Source organism: Camelus dromedarius, chromosome 27 (assembly GCF_036321535.1).
Source record: "Camelus dromedarius isolate mCamDro1 chromosome 27, mCamDro1.pat, whole genome shotgun sequence".
NCBI classification, from domain to species: domain Eukaryota; kingdom Metazoa; phylum Chordata; class Mammalia; order Artiodactyla; family Camelidae; genus Camelus; species Camelus dromedarius.
In genome coordinates, this window is record NC_087462.1 from 23,306,296 (window position 1) to 23,324,357 (window position 18,062).

General features: G+C 37.2%; 1 protein-coding gene across 4 annotated transcripts in view; it reads right to left on the minus strand.

Annotated features, from left to right (window-relative positions):
• The window catches only part of UIMC1 (ubiquitin interaction motif containing 1), a 94,328-nt gene that overhangs the window by 24,071 nt on the left and 52,195 nt on the right, over positions 1–18,062 (minus strand). For all 4 annotated transcript variants that reach the window (XM_064480125.1, XM_031437854.2, XM_064480124.1 and 1 more), the window contains 4 exons: positions 15,131–15,192; positions 12,987–13,063; positions 9,465–9,565; positions 5,338–5,500 (listed from right to left, as the gene is read on the minus strand). In XM_064480125.1, coding sequence (XP_064336195.1) covers positions 5,338–5,500; positions 9,465–9,565; positions 12,987–13,063; positions 15,131–15,192 — 403 coding nt within the window. The remainder of the gene's footprint in view (positions 1–5,337; positions 5,501–9,464; positions 9,566–12,986; positions 13,064–15,130; positions 15,193–18,062) is intronic.

Consider the following 18,062-nt stretch of genomic DNA (forward strand, 5'->3'; position numbering starts at 1 on the left):
CTGGCTGGTGGCTCATCCTTCATGTATTAGCACACAGAAATACAGACCTCAGAAAGACTACACACGCAAGAATATTCAACAATAACCACAGCTGCCATTTACTGAAAATCTAAAACAATCTAGACACAGTGCTAGGCACTTTATAAATTCTCATGATAATCCTAATTATGTCAGACTAATTTTGCAAATGAGGCACCTGATCCTCAGAGAGTAAGATAATTTGTCAAATATTACTGTCAAATATTACAGCTGACAAGCATTAGGCTGAAAGTTAAGTTCAGATCTACTTAGTTCCAAAGCCCATGTTTCTCCCACTCTATCATATTACCAAAAATAAAGTGTTGACTGACATAATTAGGATTATCATGAGAATTTATAAAGTGCCTAGCACTGTGTCTAGATTGTTTTAGATTTTCAGTAAATGGCAGCTGTGGTTATTGTTGAATATTCTTGCGTGTGTAGTATTTCTGAGGTCTGTATTTCTGTGTGCTAATACATGAAGGATGAGCCGCCAGCCAGGTAGAGCTAAGGGAAAGATGGAAGGCACGAAAAGGCATGAGAGTCAAAGTGCTAAGAAAAAGTTAGTGAGAAGTAGATGACAGCAGAGGTACGAAAGCTGAAGGCATTTCCCAGCTTCCACCCTTGTCTCCCAACCCAACAATCAATTCACACAGCAGCCACAGTGATCCTTTACCCAAATATTAATTCATTCTTTATGCTCAAATCCCTCCAATGTTTCCTCCTTTAAAAGCTAAAGTCTCACTATGGCCTAAGAGCCAGCCCCAGGTAATCAGTCCACCTGTCCCCCTCCCCTGTTACTTCTCTGGTCTCATTGTTAATCTCTCCTTCACTTACTCTACACCAGCCACAATGGCTTCCTTGTCATTCCCCATACACACCAAGCCTGTTCACACCTCAGGGTCTTTGCATTGACTGTTCCTCTGCCTATTAACACTCTTTCTTCTCCACTTGAAGTTCTCTCAGCTTATTCCCTCACTTCCTTTAGGTCTCTGCTCACATGTCACCTTCTCAATGAGACCTTTCATACCACGTATTTTAAATTGCCACCTCCTGACCTCAGTACTCCCTATTCCCTGCTTCCTCTGATTTCTTTTTGTTTTCTAAAATACTTATCAACATTTGACATATTATATGTTTAGTTGTTTATTGTACTATCCCACTACTGGAATATAAGCTTCCTGAGAACATGGACTTTGTATATTCTGTTCACTGTACCTGGCAATAGAGTAGGCATTTAATAAATACTTACTGGATGAGTAAATGAAGATCTTCATTCTTCCTAGGTGTTTAAATAAAAATGGTCTCAAAGACATGTTCCGGAAAGCAAATGCAAAGGCAACCTGCTTTTGTCACAGTCTAGATTTAGTAAACCTCTCCCTTCAAACAATGCCTTTAAAGTATACTCCCTCTAATTTTTCCATACCTGTGAATAGATAATCATGTCACTGAGCAACAAACTGAACAGACTGAGCCAACTTAACCAGAGTGTAGTATTATAATCAAATAAAACTTATGGCAAAGTTAATAAGACACATATTTAATGATATGCATAATTGTTATTGTGCTGCACAGTAACTAGGCATAAATGGTAGACACTTCATGTAAATGACTCTAATTAGTCTTTCTTTTACACAGCCAAACCAAGCATGTCTAGGATCAGATTCAGGGAAAAACAGGAAGGAGGGGAAAGCTAGACACGTAGCTTTAGGAGGGAAGACTTCTCTCAGAATTCCATCCCCTTAGGCATTGGGCTAATGGTCTCCCAGCCTGGGTTATATAAGTAACTCTTTCCCCTCCATTGTAGGAGAGGCTTCCTTTCACCAAAGATTAAAAAATTAGGCTGAGGACTGCCTTCTGTCTTCAGTCATAAAGCTGAGAGGAACCAGAACAATCACTGCTGTCTCTGGTAAGGAAGATGGGGCAGAGAAGCTGGTGAAGAAACCAAATACTGCAGATTTACTGAAGACCTGCTATATGCCAGCCACACTAGTAGGTGCTTCACAGAATTCCTCTGACTACTTCCGCACTCCACCTAGAGCTCCAAGCTCTTTTCCCAGGAAAGCAGAGGAGTAAGCAGGGAGTGGGACAGCTCCAGAGAGGACTCCCTCTTCCAAATTCTCTCACAGGGCTAAAATGTCACCAGAAAGGGCCATTTAGATTAGCAAGCTAACACTACTAAGAAGATTAAGGGGGGAGGGCACAGCTCGGTGGTAGAGTGCTGCCTAGCATGCATGAGGTCCTGGGTTCAATCCCCAGGACCTCTATTAATAAAATAAATAAACCCAATTACCTGCCCTCCCCCACAAAAACAGAGGAGGCTGTTGTTTAGCGGCTGTTTCCCTTGCTTCCTATCTTATCCAATCCATAGAAGGATAAAGGGCCCCCTACTTTCCTTGGGTTTATCCAAACCTATCCAGCCTAGGCTAAGTGTGCCCTCTCTGGGGACATTATCCCTGCCCACTGCAGCTCTCCTTTTTCCTATTACACTTAAGTGGTCAGGGACATTCATTTGGGTACACAACCATTCACTTTGTGTCATCCTGCAATTAATTTCTTAGGTTAATGCTTATCTCCCCAATGAGACTGCAAGCTTCTTAATGGCAGAAACCTTGTCTTAAACTTCTTTAGTAACCCACACAAGGTCCAGCACCATTAAAAAAAAGTGTCCCATTAGTATTTGGATGAATTAAAGTTAAGTGGGTAGGCAATAGGTGGCAGAAAGGAATCAAATTTGTTTCTAGGTAGACAAGTTGGTGTTGAAAAGAAGTTTGCAGTATTCTAGACTTATCTTTCTCATACTTCCAAACTAATTTAAAAAACAAATTTCCTTATAAAAGAAAGTGTGACTGTCATTCCAGATTCAGCAGACATCTTTGGATGCAGGTCTGAGACACTTGGATCAGAGCTACAAGACAGTGCCAAAAAATAAGGGCTTCCAAAATACCAGAAAACACACGTCTATAATGTCTGAAGGAATCCTCAAGACCCAGAGTGTAAATCCAACTGAGCAGCATTAGACAGGATCACTGACCCTTGGCCCAATGAATTAAGAGAACTTGAAAGGCTCTTCCTGAATGGACAGCAGTGCAAGTTTCAGTTTACTTTGCCCACTTGATGGTGTCAGCTTCTCAACAAGAATAAGAACAACCCAGTTCTGATGATATAAGTCTGCATGTGGTTTGAGAAAACTCAGAAACAAGCCTGAATCAAGTTATGTGGGGCTGTGAGTTGCCCCATCACACCCCAGTAAGGAAGAACAAACTTAAGAGCAAACATCATACAGCTAGAAGACGTCTGACAGAAGTGAATACCAAAGCTTCCAGTTGAGGCACAGAGTTCAGCCTAGGAGATTCAACAGGGGCTACTCTATACTTCTCCTTCTCTTTTAATTCTTACTGGAAGGAGGTCCAGGAAGTCAAGGGGATTCAGCTTCTCAAACTCACTTATTTTTGGACCTCAGTGCTAAGTAACTACTATCAGCTGGGTATGCACGTTTGGTGAGATAGACAGAATAGTCTCTCCTTTCATTGGTTACCTAATGCCCAGCCCCAGAATTTTTTCAGTTACTGGAATTCTTCACTAAAAATCAAACTGAAGAGCTATGTCAAAGTAAAACTGTATTTAGAATCCTAGTCCTACAGTGCTCTTCTGTTAAAGGAGTTGACCAGATTTAGGTCTTCAACTTGCATTATATTTGAAAGACTACAATGCTGTTCATAAAAACCCTTAAAAATGATGACAAAAATCTTTGACCTAGTAATTCCACTACTGGGAATGATAACAGCAGCTGAATGTTAAGTACTTACTACGTGCTAGGCACTGCACTAAGCACTTTACTTAAAATATCTCATTTAACCTTGCAAAAACCAAATAAGGTACTACTGTGTGACAGATGCATAAAGGGAAGACTGGAAACTAACACAGGTGGCAGAGGCAGACCTCAATCTCAGACTGAATGGACTCCAGGCCTATGTTTTTAAACTACCACCCAAACTAAATATATCCTCAGAAAATAACCCTAAAATACAGCAACCATTTTAGGCATAAAAAGCTCAGTGTCATCTAAGTATAACATGGCAACTTGAAGCATTCTAAAATAAACACACAACCATTAAGTAAATGAAGGCAATTTCGATTACAGAATGATATAGGCATTAAAATATTTTTACACATAACTTTTAGTGATATGAGGGAAATTTTCATGCTCTAAGTAGAAAAAGCAAAACAGAATTTTACATACAGTCAGATCTCAAGTATGTAAAAAAATATATCTACAAATAGAAAGATCTAAACTTACTACTGAATAAAAAAAGGTGACTTGAAAAATTATACATATGTGGCATGGTCAGATTTATGTAAATAGTGCCTGACTCATTTTAAGTATTCAGTAAATGTAAGCCATTATTATTATTCTTACTATAAGGAACATGTAATACTTTAGAATCAGAAAAATCAACAAATGTACTTAAATTATAAGTTTAGGTACTTATTTAATTAGTAAGAAGAATGTTACTTCAGAAAAATTAAATAACACGTGTCTTTCTTTCTTGGAAACCTTCCTCACAATTATACAATTTCGGATTAAATATCTCTAAATTATGGGAACCAAGTAGCACTGAGAAAAAGGCTGTCACACTTCCAAACATCTAACGTATGATCACGTCCAGCATGTAAGACCACAGTGAGTTGTGCTGGTTATTTTATATTTAGAGTTTAAAGTCATAGACAGAAAGGCAAGATCAGGGATGGTATTTCAAGGGCTGTGATAAACAAGCAGATTCTCTTGGCCAGTATCTCACACTCCACCAAAACCAAAGCCTTTGGTGCACTCTCTGAGAGATAACCAATAGCTCCAGGGTGATACAGCAGAGACATGTAGGATATGAATGGAAATTAGGGATATTTTTCACCTGTTAACCGTCTTTAGGTAGAATTTTCACACACACACAAATAACAGACTTATTTTGAATGAAAAATGGGCAACTCTAGAACTTAGTTCCTCAAGTTCCATAGGAGTTTCCATATCTGAATATGTAAGTTGAGACGCAAGGTCCTTGGCATCACATTGATCTCTGGCCTGCCTAAAGCAAAGAGTAAGTTTGAAACACAAAAAGATGAAAGATTTTTCCCTTCCCCTTCTCCTGAGGTTATGTACAACAAAACAGCATACCCACCAAAAGTAATAAAGACCATGAAAAGCACTAGAGAATCAGGTAGACTAAAAAACCCAACAACTTTAACTTTGAAGAAGAGCTGTCTGTTGCACTGTACTGAATAGGATTACAAAACCATCAGGCAGTCAAAGTCTGGCTTTACCTGTATCTTGACCCATCAGCCCGTTGCAGTACATGGCATGTCGCTCAATCTTTGTGGGTGGGAAGCCTTGGTCACAAAGTGGGCAGGATATGCGGGTACTGGATGAGAAGGCAGAAGTAGGTATCTCCTTCTCAGCATCTTCCTTGTAATCAACCTGAAGACCCTGAAGATCATGACAAACAGCAATGTAACAGCTTTAGTTTATAAGATATCTTTTCCCTCCAAAACACTGGAAAAGACTCCATCCCATTATTTCACTTACTTTCAGAGATGATACCAATCAGTTTGCCAAATTCAGGACAGCAGATTTGGATATACACTAATAAAGTTAATACCTATTCAGAGCCTGCTTACTATGTGCTAATAAGCACTCTGTCTGTAATACTCATTTAAACCTCATGGTAATCTTACAAAGGTATTAATTAACACATTCTTTTTACATGAGAAAAGCATTGTCCAAAACAGCAAAGCAACTTGCCCAAAGTTACAGGATAAGTGGCAAAGCTGAAATTCAAACCAAGAATTATCTGGCTCCAAAACCTGACAGCATTCGTCTCTATCACGTTGCAAGGCACTATCTTCGTTGGGTCCGTATGCTGTGTCTGCTGTGTTTCAGTCTGTACATTAACAGCATCTTAAGGACATTTTTTCAATCTCACAAAAGAACTGTGAAGGCATTCAAAAGGTACAAGCTCCCAGTTGTAAGATAAATAAGTACTAGAGGTATAATGTACAAATGATAAATATAATTAACACTGCTGTATGTTATATATTAGAAAGTCATTAAGAGTAAATTCTAGGAGTTCTCATCACAAGGAAAAATTTTTTTCTTTTTCTTTAATTTTGTATCATATGAGATTACAGATGTTCACTAAACTTACTGTGATAATCATTTCATGATATATGTAAGTCAAATCATTATGCTGCACATCTTAAACTTATACATTGCTGGTGTCAATTATATCACAATACAACTGGAAGAAAAAACGAATTCCACGACACATACAAAAAGAACTGTGGTCACTGTAAGTGATTTCAGACCTCAGGAGTTAGGGGGGCAAAAAAGACCCCTAAACAAAAGCAACACAACTAGAACTCAGTAACAAAGTCCTCAACTTACACCACTGAGACAAACCACCTCTTGTGTTTTATTTGTCATTTTTGTGTTGAAAGAGGAAACACAAATAAGACTCAAATATTTAAGAAGGCCTAAAGAAAACCATTAAGACAATTCTGACAAAGCCATTCTTAGACTCTCTCTCTCTCACTCCCTTTCTCAGTGTTTTGTAGTCATCATTTTTCCTACACTTGCCAGTGCCTCTCAGAGGCAGTTTTATTTTACCTCTACAGGTTGAAGCCGAGAATTCTGCAGTGATTAATTCAACAGCATGCATGAGCACTGCAGCACTACCGCCTAACACTTGCTTCAAAGGACAGCATGTCCTACCCAATCAATGCGAAGCTGTCCTGCATAGCCACCACTTCCATTTAAGAGCAAGGAGCACCTGGCTGTCATTATGCCTTACTACAGGAAAAAATAAACCCTCCTCTGGCACAAGAACAGAATAGGACCAAAACTGCAGTTGGTAGATAATATGAACTCAGAGCCAACTGGGGTGTTTCTTTTGTTTGTTTGTTTTTCTTTTGGTTTCTAAGTTTAGGCCATCCCTAAAATTTACTGCCTGTGAATGTAATCCAGCAGAGAGGGAAACAGGCCATCTAAATAAATACCAAGTAAAACAATTTCTTCAACTGCCGAAAATGTTGTTTTCAACACATGCCCGCCTTTTACTTAAAAAGAAATGGAAAAAAAAAGAAAGATGAGAAAGGAACTAAGAATGGCTGAGTTCCTATACTATGCCAGGCTTGGCCAAGCATTTTCTATATACATCCCTCACAAGGACCCAACTGGCAGAGGTAACACTAGCTCCAGCGTTACAGAAAAGGAAATTGAGGCTTGGAAAGGCAAAGTAACCTGCTGATCACAAAGTGAGTAAATGGACAGTCTAGCCTGAAACCCAGGCCTATGTGGCATCAAAATTCTCAGTATTCCACCATGTGGTGGCAATACTCCACTTTGCTTCTGGAGGCTGACTCTTCAGATATTCGGAGACTCTCAGCTTCTATTAATCTTCTCCAGAATGTGGGGAAAATCAAGTGGGTCTGGGAGTTCTAGGTATTTTTTAATCCAAGCTTTGTCACTGACCTTCTCACAAACCCAGGTTCCTCTGTTCATAAATTTTACAAGGAAAAGTTGTCTTGTGAATGTAAAGCCATTTGAGCAGAGGGGGAAAAAAATCAATATATCCTGTAATTTGCAAGTAGTCTTGAGTTACTCTATAAAATGCAAAGAAGATACCTTCAACTAATAACGTAGTATTCAAGAGGGAGCAGTCTGTCTATTATTGTTTTATTGTGAATACAAGACCACTTCCAATCACATTCATAGGCAACCCAGGTTTCTGAACATTTCTATATTAACTAAGTTTTTTTTCCCAGCACCATAAAAAAAGGTCTATTTAAATATTAACTACAAAGGAAAAAATACAAGCAAAGAAGCTTTTATGAGGACTATGCAGTTAGGGATTGGGTCTCTGCAGAGTTACTTCTACTTCTTTTAAAATACTATACAAGTATTTCTCAAAAGAGATACCTGGACACCAAATCATGATCCCTTAAAAGCTGGCCTTTACCTTCTGGCCTGAAAAGAAACTTCATCTCAAGAAATGGATCTAATGAAAATAAAAGTATGTCCTACAATCACCAACTCTGCCACCAGTCTGCAACCTGGTTTATGTGCAGTTTAGAAAAGCATTTAGCTTGTTCCCCTCTTATCGTACAACTCTCAACACAGTTACTTAAAAATCAACTGATAAAACTGACTACAACTGTGCAGGTCCACTTACACATAAATGTTTTTCAATAGTAATGACTACAGTACTAAATGATCTGCGGCTGGCTGAATCCGAGGACGTGGAACCGCAGATAGAGAGGAACCACAGGGCTTGCTATAAGTTATATGAGGATTTTCAACTGCACAGAGTCAGAACCCCTAACCCTCCTGTTGTTCAAGGGTCAACTGTATTTCATTCCGAATAAGGGCTATTAACTCTTCTGAGTACAGAATATCTGAGACTCCAACTAAGAGAAACTCTTAGGCAAGATATTCCAAAAACATTATTTCCAAAGGAACCTGACCATGGCAGGAAATCAAATCAAGAAAAACTACAATTCTGGCAAGGGTATTCCCAATTCCTCAAACACTGTCAAGCAACTCTCTGTCATTAGTAAGTTAACATCACTGAACAGCCACAACATATTACAAAGCAATTCCACGTGCATTCTTCTACTTGTGCCAAATCCCTCCTATGTGTTTTATATTCTCTAATTTAATCTTCAGAGAAACCCAGCAAAACAAGCTATTTTTGTCTCTATTTTAGATATAAAGAACTGAAATTCAGAAAACTGAAATTCCTTTCCTATGCTCCCTCAATGCTCCAGGCATCTCTTTAACATTACATCTGTCAGATCACATTATAACTACCTGTTTATGTTTCCCTTTGAGGGCAGGGATTGGTTTTTTTCTTATTTACCTTATATCTTAAGACTCTAAAACAATGACCAGCACACAGTATACAAATTATAATATTTGCCAAATAAATGTATAAAACAATTAATTAATTTGCCCAAGATCACAAAGTTAATTGGTGGGGTTGGGATTTCAAAGCCATGTCTTCTAATTCCAATGCTCAAGCTCCTTGCACAACCTTCCGACTTCCAATAAACAAATTTTAGAACAAATGACCCTATACACAAATTCCAAGGGCAAAAGTCCAAACCCATTATGATACTATCACTGTGCACATAAAATGCCCAGATTCTATCTTTCTAATAGGTGACTTACAACAAGTGATTGCTCAACAACTTAAAAACAACAGTATCTCTAACTTCTTTTAATGGAAATTTCTAAGACTATTTAGAGCATCCACAAATATCAGCGAACAGCAGCATCAAAAAGAAGCCTAAGCCTCTGTCACCTACATCTTTTCATCCAAGGTCAATATTGCATCAGAGAGAGGACTACCAGTAGAAAGAAAACACTGAGGAAGGTTATAAATAATATTCACCTCCTTATCTGCCATTATTCTTACTTCACCTGGGGTCTCTCTGCTGCCTGGAAAGTCTTCTTTTTCAAGGTCAAAAGTTTCAGGGGAACTTAGCTGTGTTTCTGTAATTTAAAAAATTAAAACTTCATTAAGTTTCCTTTTGTATTTTCATAATTTAAAAAACAAACACCTATCTCCCCTAAAACTTACGGTATGAGAATACTGCAGTGGGAATATAGATCTAGCTTCTTTCTTCTTAAAGCTTTACTGAAGCATAATTTTTATGCAACAGAGTTCACCAATTTTCAATTTACAGTATGGTGAGTTTTGACAAATGTGTACAATCTATACATGGTATCAATTATACCACGTAACAATCACCACAGTCAAAATAAAAAACATTTCTTGCATCCCCAAAAGTTCTCATATACCCCCCACAATTAATTCTCCCTCCCACTTGGCTCCCTGCAATGACCAATCTACTTTATGTTCCCAAAGTTTTGCCTTTCCTAGAATGTCATATAAATGAAAATGAAATAGTACACTGTGTCATCTTTGTGTCTGATTTCTTTCACTTAGTATAATGTGTTTGAGAAGCATCCATGTTATTAGATATATCAGTAGTTCATTCCTTTTTACTGCTGAGTAGTATTCCACTGTTAAGATATATCACAATTTGTTTATTCATTCATCAGTTAATCCACTTGGCTTCTTTCCAGCATGGTTCTAGTTTTAAAGTATATTTATTCTGATAGAAAACAAAACACTGTCAGTGCTAATTCTGAGGTTAAAGTGATGATTAGAGAAGACAAAAATTGAAAGCATTAATAAAAATACATGCTCAACAAAAATAGGCCTTTCTTTAATTATTCTTTAAGCACCATCTACTCATTCAAAATTAATGCAGCAAATATTTATGGAAGAAGTTCCAGACACTGTACAGGCTACTAGCAATATGGAGATGTAAGATGGGATCCCTCACAGTCTAGTTCAGGTATCAGCAAACTATAGTTCATGGGCCAAATCCAGCTAGTTGCCTGTTTTTGAAAATACAGTTTCATTGGAACAGAACCACATTCATTCTTTATACAGTCTGTGGTTGCTTTTGAGTTAAAATAGCAGAGCTGAGTAGTTTCCACAGACTGTATGGTCCACAAAGCCTAAGATACTTACCATCTCGTCTTTTACAGAAAAAGTCTGCCAACCTCTGGTCTAGAAACCTTTCACTTAATATAAGAATAGTAACTATATTTCAAAGAAGGACAATAAATCTGGAAAAGAAATTTATCTGTGAACACAATCCAGTAAGTTACCTGTTATCTACACTATATGCACTATATATCTAACTGGTATTTCTGAGCTTCCCAAATACAATGAGTGGCCAATGCTCAGCAAATAATGTAGCTGAAAGATACTGAGGTATCTTCTCAGTCATCCAAGAATGATGAAATCCATTTCTAGTGTTAACCATATTTTAATACATCACAATTCTTTGAAAACTGGATACACAAACACACAGATTTTATACCACCCTTGTTGGAAAAAGGCTTACAGTGCATAACTTCAAAATCTTCTTTATCAAAGTCCCCTGAGAGATATTACCAAAAAAGACATTCAGTCTATTAGAAAGTAAGAGTTGCTCACTGCTTGTAATACTGTAACAATAAAGTCTTTAATTAAGCTTTTTGTGAATGGCTGAAATGTTCAACTATAGAGACAAATTAAGAGGGTATTAGCTCTGCAGAAATAAATAATGCTAGTACTATGCACAATGTGGGCATAAGGCTGTAATCCTGCTTCTTCACTAAGATGATATTCTAAGTTTGACTATCAGACCCCTGGAACTGTCAGAAATATGAGACAAAACAAAATACGTAAGATGGACTACTATACTTAATCTGTGTTTCACCATTTAGGACAAATTTTTATACATAGCTTCTAAATTATATAGTTAAAAAGACACTCAGGAGTCTGGCTCCATGGAGAAGTAGTTATACTTTCTTAGCAAAAGGAACAGTAATGTTAGGAAAACCTTTTACAATCTCATTTAGAAGTGGTTTATATCCGCACACAGTTGGACTTAATTAGCAGACTAATGACAGTAAGTCATGATCATAAAAGTTATCTAACCTCAGTCATGAAAGGCTTGATTTTTCCTCTTTCGTTAACTTTCCTCACATTCGAGATTTCAATATTATGTATTTGCAGGTTCCTCCTGCAAGATCCCAGGGTGACATCACATGTCATCATTCTAAACTTACTGAGTGACTTCCCAGCAGGATAGCATGTCAGTTGTCTCATATGGAGAGGGAGTAACGCTATATTTTCACAAAGATAACACACAGCATTCCTGAGTGCTCCTGCCAAAATCAGAGCACTTGGCAGTGAGGTCTCTTAGTGGGTATCATTAGGCAGTAATCCAAATAAATTTCAGATGAATTAAGAAACCACTTTCAATTAAAAAAAAACATAGTTAAACTTTAAAAGTAAGTAAAGAAAGACCTTTACAGTATGCTGCCAAATGTTTAAAAATAGTTTACAAATTAGTCTAGGAAAACCCTGTAATTAAGTATGTATCTCTGGCAAAACATGAAAGAAACCAAAATAAGAAAACTACGAGTCTCTCTGATCCTGACAGGTTATATGCCACCTAAGGGAAAATGAGATGTGACTTATGGTAACATTTGTCCCACACCTGCTGTCCAAACATTCAAACATTAAGAGGAAGTCCCTCAATTTCACATGAATGAGGTTACTGATAATAGGCCCCACTTTTAAGAAAAGCCAAAATAGGAAAATTTAAGCTAAAATAGATTCCTTAGAAAGCAGTGATTAATATCATAAAATAATTCTTCATATTATACAATGATTCAATTCAAGAGTTCCCTTAGTGGGTACTTAGCTCATTTTGAATTATTTTGTGTAGCAAACCTATTCATGTGCAACTTTCATGTGAAGTTCTCTCATACCTTAAGCAAAGCACCCATGTCTTTTCATCTCTATTATTAACAAAAAATGAAGTAAGGTACTTAACCAGGTTAAGTATATTTTCTGAGATTAAAAATAAGTCAATGACAGAAATTTATGCACAAAATTCAATTAATTTCTGGACTCTCTATGCAATAGACCCCATGAATGGTAATGTAAAACTAACTAGTAAAAGCCTCAGGGAAAAAACTGCTTAATAACAGGTAGATTTGAGGACAATTCAACTTTGAAAACCCATAAACCAAAACATAAAGTCCTCTGCTATTCATAATGTTTTGCTGCCATCTCTGATGAGGCTGGTAAGCAAACAAGCAGACAAAAGGCCATGTTAATTTCAAACTAAAATATCTCCAAGAAGAGAAAATGTGAGAAGCAGAGCCAATGTCCATTTAAAAAGTGTGTGTATGTATATACGTATGTGTGTGAACACATACATACACATCAGTCACACATAAACCTCCTGAGAGTGGTTGACAAAGTCAGCAAAATTAATAGGCACAAAAAGGTAGACAGCTAGGGATTACAAACTCAGTAAAATCTCAATGGGCTACTTACCAGGACACACAATGATTTCCTCTGCAGAACTCTCTGGCCTAAGGACCGAGCTTCTTTTACAGGTCAAAGTAGGAATGCTAAAAACAAACAAACAAACAAAACCAAGAAACAAAAAAAAAACAAAAAAACCCAAGTGAATTCCCAGTAAAATAAATCAGAACACAGGGCCAAAAGCAATGGTGAGTCATTCACAAAGCCACAGGTAATCTAATACCTGCTGTCCAATACACAAAAGCACAACAGGGAAGCAAGGAATCAGCAGTGAAAACTTCAGGCCAGAAATAGGGAAAATAAACATGCTTACAACTTTAGTCCCAGTGAAATCACTGAATGAAAAGAACCCCCTTCTGGAGTTTTCAGAAAGGAAGGTTGAAGGGTAAGGACTATCTATGAACACAACAGAAGACAAAAAATCCACTCCAATATAAGGATGTCAAAAGTGTTTTATAGCCTCCATCTCAGCCTTCTGAAAGCTAGACGTTTGTAAACTCATAAGAGAAGACATGGAGACTCTCCTGACAACACAATAGCTCTCCCCTCACCTTGCAGTTAAATTTCCTCTTTATTTCAAGATGTTGCTCTCCCAGCAACAAAAATAAGATACAAATCCAAACTGCCTACAGCAAAAATCTGCCCAACCCAGCTGAGTATCTCTTCTGAGAAAAACATAATTATGAATGGCTCCCCTCATCCAACCTTCTGGTTTACCCTGCCTGTTCATAGCGTACAATCTCTTCCTGACACAGAAACACATGGCTAAGAGAGCTGAGCATCTGAGCTAGCTTCCTCATGCTTCACAGAGCTTTACAATTAGTTTGATCAAGTATGCAAGAGGACGCTTAAAAACACAAATCCTCACATCAACCAAGAACAACAAAGAAGAGAGAATAACCACCACTGATTCATGATAAATAACTAAATCCTGCTAAGAAACCACAAGTGATTTCTCCCTCTAAATAAAACACCTCATAGCATTTGTTATAACCCAAGCCAGATACAGTTTACTCTGCATGTAACATTAGGGCTCTATTCAAAGAGTCTATCACAAAACAATTTGCTGACATTTATAAAATGGGCTAATCAATTTGAAGTCAAACCACATTGCCTGCAATTCCAACTCTCTCCTGGTGACAAAGCATATAATCATTTATTAAAACCTACATCTGCTCTGCACAAGGCTCACCACAACAAAGCAGAGAGGCCTATAGGAAGCAGAAGGCCTACTCCAGTTAAAACCACTTTCAAAACTGTCTTAACAGCAGGAGAATCAAACCAAAGCCATGTTCTTTAGCTCAGGAAGAACTACCTAGTACTAACAACTTAACCAAAAACCACCAACTAAATTACAGCAAATAGCAATTGGGCCTCAACTTCCGTTTGGGAGATGAAGGCCAGTTAACACAAAATTAGGCTCTTGAGTAATCCCCAGTGGTAAACTGCCCGTAAAAGGGAAAAGTAATTGGAGGCCTGATCCAGTTAATAGTACGGTTTGTAACCAATCAACCTCTATTAAAGTCAGAAAACTAAAGTAACACCACCAATCAACAAGAATAACTGAGGAGATAATACAAATACAATCATTTAAGGAAAAGATGAGATACAACCAGATTAAAAGTGGCAAAGGACACGGAGTCAGGGTGATAACAGGTTCCATGTGGCCTCAATAATATAAAGGCTTCAGAGAGGATGTAAATCTTAAGAGCAGGCTTAAAAGATTCATACAGTTTGGATATGCAGATAAAATAAGTATAAGCAGAGGGAACAAAAAGAGAAAGCAGAGAAAGGACCAGAAGGACCATAAAGAAATCAGTCTAGAGTCTTCAAATTGGCATAGGGAGCTAGTGTAGTTGGTTAGGAGAGTAGCAGGATATAACCACTTTTCAGGAATAGTGTAGATGGGATTTGTGCCTAGATGGCGGGACTAGACAAGTAAACTCTAAGATATTCTCCACCTTAATATTCTAGGCTTCTATGAGATGCATATTTGAGAACTAGGAGATGATGATTTCTCCCAGTCTGTGCATATAAAAGAGCTGAAAGATTCCTGGCAAGCTGTTCCTGTACAGTCTCACTCATGTGGCTCATCTCTTTTATTCTGGTACTATCAGAGGAGAATTCAGACCTATAACAACATATAATCTTACCTTTGTGAGGCAGGTACAGGGTTTCCTTCTTCAGAAGTTTCGACAAATAGCCCTTGGGAAGACTGCAAAGAAATATGTAATATCCTAAATATATAGGCACAGATGAACTAGTTTCTCTTCCTTTCTAAAAACAATTTAATTTTTCAACATTATCACTCAACAATTAGAAATAAGAATAAATCATTTTACATAAGTCACTAAGTTTAAGTAAAAAGAGTATATCCTGTTGAGTCAGAACACTGGGATTTAAATCACAGGTAAATTACCTATTAATTTTGTAATCCTGGGAAAGTCATATTTGAATGTTTGCTCATCTTAAAATGGTACTAACAATTGCTTCACAGAGTGTTACTGTTGAGAATTAAGATAATATATATGATGTACTGTGTAAAATATGACATACAAATATTAATTGGTAAGTCAAACAAATTATGACTTCAGAAAAGCAATTATGAAGCTTTTGTTGTAGAAGGAGGAAATATAGAGGAAAGTCCAGTTCTCAATGAAAATACTGAGTTGGGAAAAACTGCAACATGAAAGAAGTTCTCATGGCATAACCAAGCCATAACAGGATATTCAAAAGAAATGATTATAAAGATTCCTTTTGTTACAAATCTGCACTATGAGTTTAATATCTGGCTACAGAGATATCTTTTAAAAAACATAACAGATAGAGACTGGATAAGAAAAAGATTATTTTCTTTGATTAATAGTAGAGTTGGTACAAATGTTAACTCATTAAATGTAGATGCACAGGACAGTGTGGAAAAATCAGCTACTGCTGCCTTAGGGGTACTTCTGAGGAAGTGCCTTGACTGTGAGGCTTCTTCCAATAGATGTAAAGCTACTGGCTGAAGTTTTCAGGGTCTCCTAGCAGGATATAAATAACCTAATAAGCAAGTTAGGCACCTCTCCACCACTCAGGTAAATGATGAAATATACTAAAATACAGGAACAGCCTAGATGAGCCTTCAGTCAAAGGGAAGATAAAGCTGTACAATGACTGGGAATGTAGTCATTATGAAAAATGAGAGTTGAAAAAGACTGTCAAAAGGACTAAAATACAACAGCAATAAATACTTCACCTGACTATTGGTTTGAACTCAGTGGTGACAAAACACTGTTTTATTCCTGATGTCTCAAAAAAAAAAAAAAAAAGGTAAATACTGACACCTGGTGTCCATTTAACAGAATTTTACCTTGTTGGAATGACGGTCAACTAAGCCACTGGCTTCAGAAGCAATCAAGGTACCAATAAGCTATAAGATACCTCCATCTCTACCCAATGCTAAACATATCTCCACATTTCCCAATGTAATTTTTTTTAAATTATTACACACCTATAACGCGCCAAGCCTATGCTAATCACTTCACATGTGTTATCTCCTTTAATCCTCACAAGAATCTTCTGAAGCATAAGGTATTATTTTAGAAATGAGGAAAGTGAGACTTTGACAGGTTAAATAATCCACCCAAAATCACAGAGTTGTTCAAAGTGGAGCCTGGACCTTTCTGACTCCAAAATCCATGTTCTAACCACTAGTTACATTGTTTACAGAAATGATCTTCCTAACCATTTCAACACAGAATTCCCGAGAATGTCTTCATTTCCCCAAATCATTTTCTAATTTCTAAACGTACACCTCCATGGCAATAATCTAAACACAGGGGTAAAGTAAGGTTCTTTCAGAATATGAAAATAACAGAGCAAACCAAGTAAACAAAATGTGATTAGAATATCCAAATCTAATCAAGGTAAACAGAGAAGCATGACAGGAATGTAACTTTCACTAAGGAAGCTATGGCCTAATGAAGACATTGCAGTCTGCCTGAACAAATAATATGTTAATGGAAAAGGGACAGTTTGCAACAGCTCAATCCACGGCCTAGAAATGCAAGTGAATAGATAAATCATCTGGTCATCACAGAAACGTCCTCCATTCTCAGGTACCAGTAGTTTATCAGGTCTTTCCACAGACTAGTTGAATCATCCCTTAAAATTTCTATTTTCTAATTGTTATTTCAGCCTTCCAGATTCCTTCATCCTAGAAAAAGGTATAGGAGATGGTAGACCTGAGTATTCTGGTCACTGAAAATGTCTCTCTTTCATAATAAATTAACAAACTGACATTTGGTGTACATATCAGCTTGAAATTTGGTTACTCAAAGTCAGTTCTCAAAGCTCCACATAATCTGGTCATTTCTGGGTAAGAAATCTCAGTTACTGAAACTGAAAATTAAGGATCAGACCCTGAAAAGTAGTGACCACATCAATATACTACCCCTCACCTCCCTGCTGGACAGCCATCAAGATGACTGTCCCATAATTCCCTATAATTGCAGTGATGCCAGAAACCAGTTATCATCTAATCCTAAAGGCTTTACAACCTAGGTAAAGACTAAGCAATCTGCCCCACAGTGAATGTTTTTCTGAGCCCCTATTTATGGGACTCTCTTACTATCTCTACCAACCAAGGAGTCTCAAATGTGGGCAGTTCCAGCAAAGACATAATCAACAGAAAACATTTTAACATATAAACGCTTTCTACCCAGGGTTCCTGAAAGCAAAAGATCAACATAAGATGTGAAAATACAATCACAAGCCTTTCATTTATTTGCCATAAAATTAGTAAGTTGATTTCTCTTTGTTTCCTTTTTTAAAGACACCATTCTAGTTGGCAAGGCTGCAGTGAACCAGGCATTCTCATACATTGCTGGAAGGAAACAGTTCAAATTTGAACAACCTTTCTAAAAAGCAATTTAGCAATAAATATCAAGTCTTTTTTTTTTTTAATGTTCATAACCCTTTAATCCAGTATATTTCTGGCCCCTTATCCCTAAAGACACTGATTTTAAATAAATAAATAAAAGTTTTATTTAGAAAAACGTTTATCACAACTGAAATATCTGGCAATAGGAAAACAGTTTATAT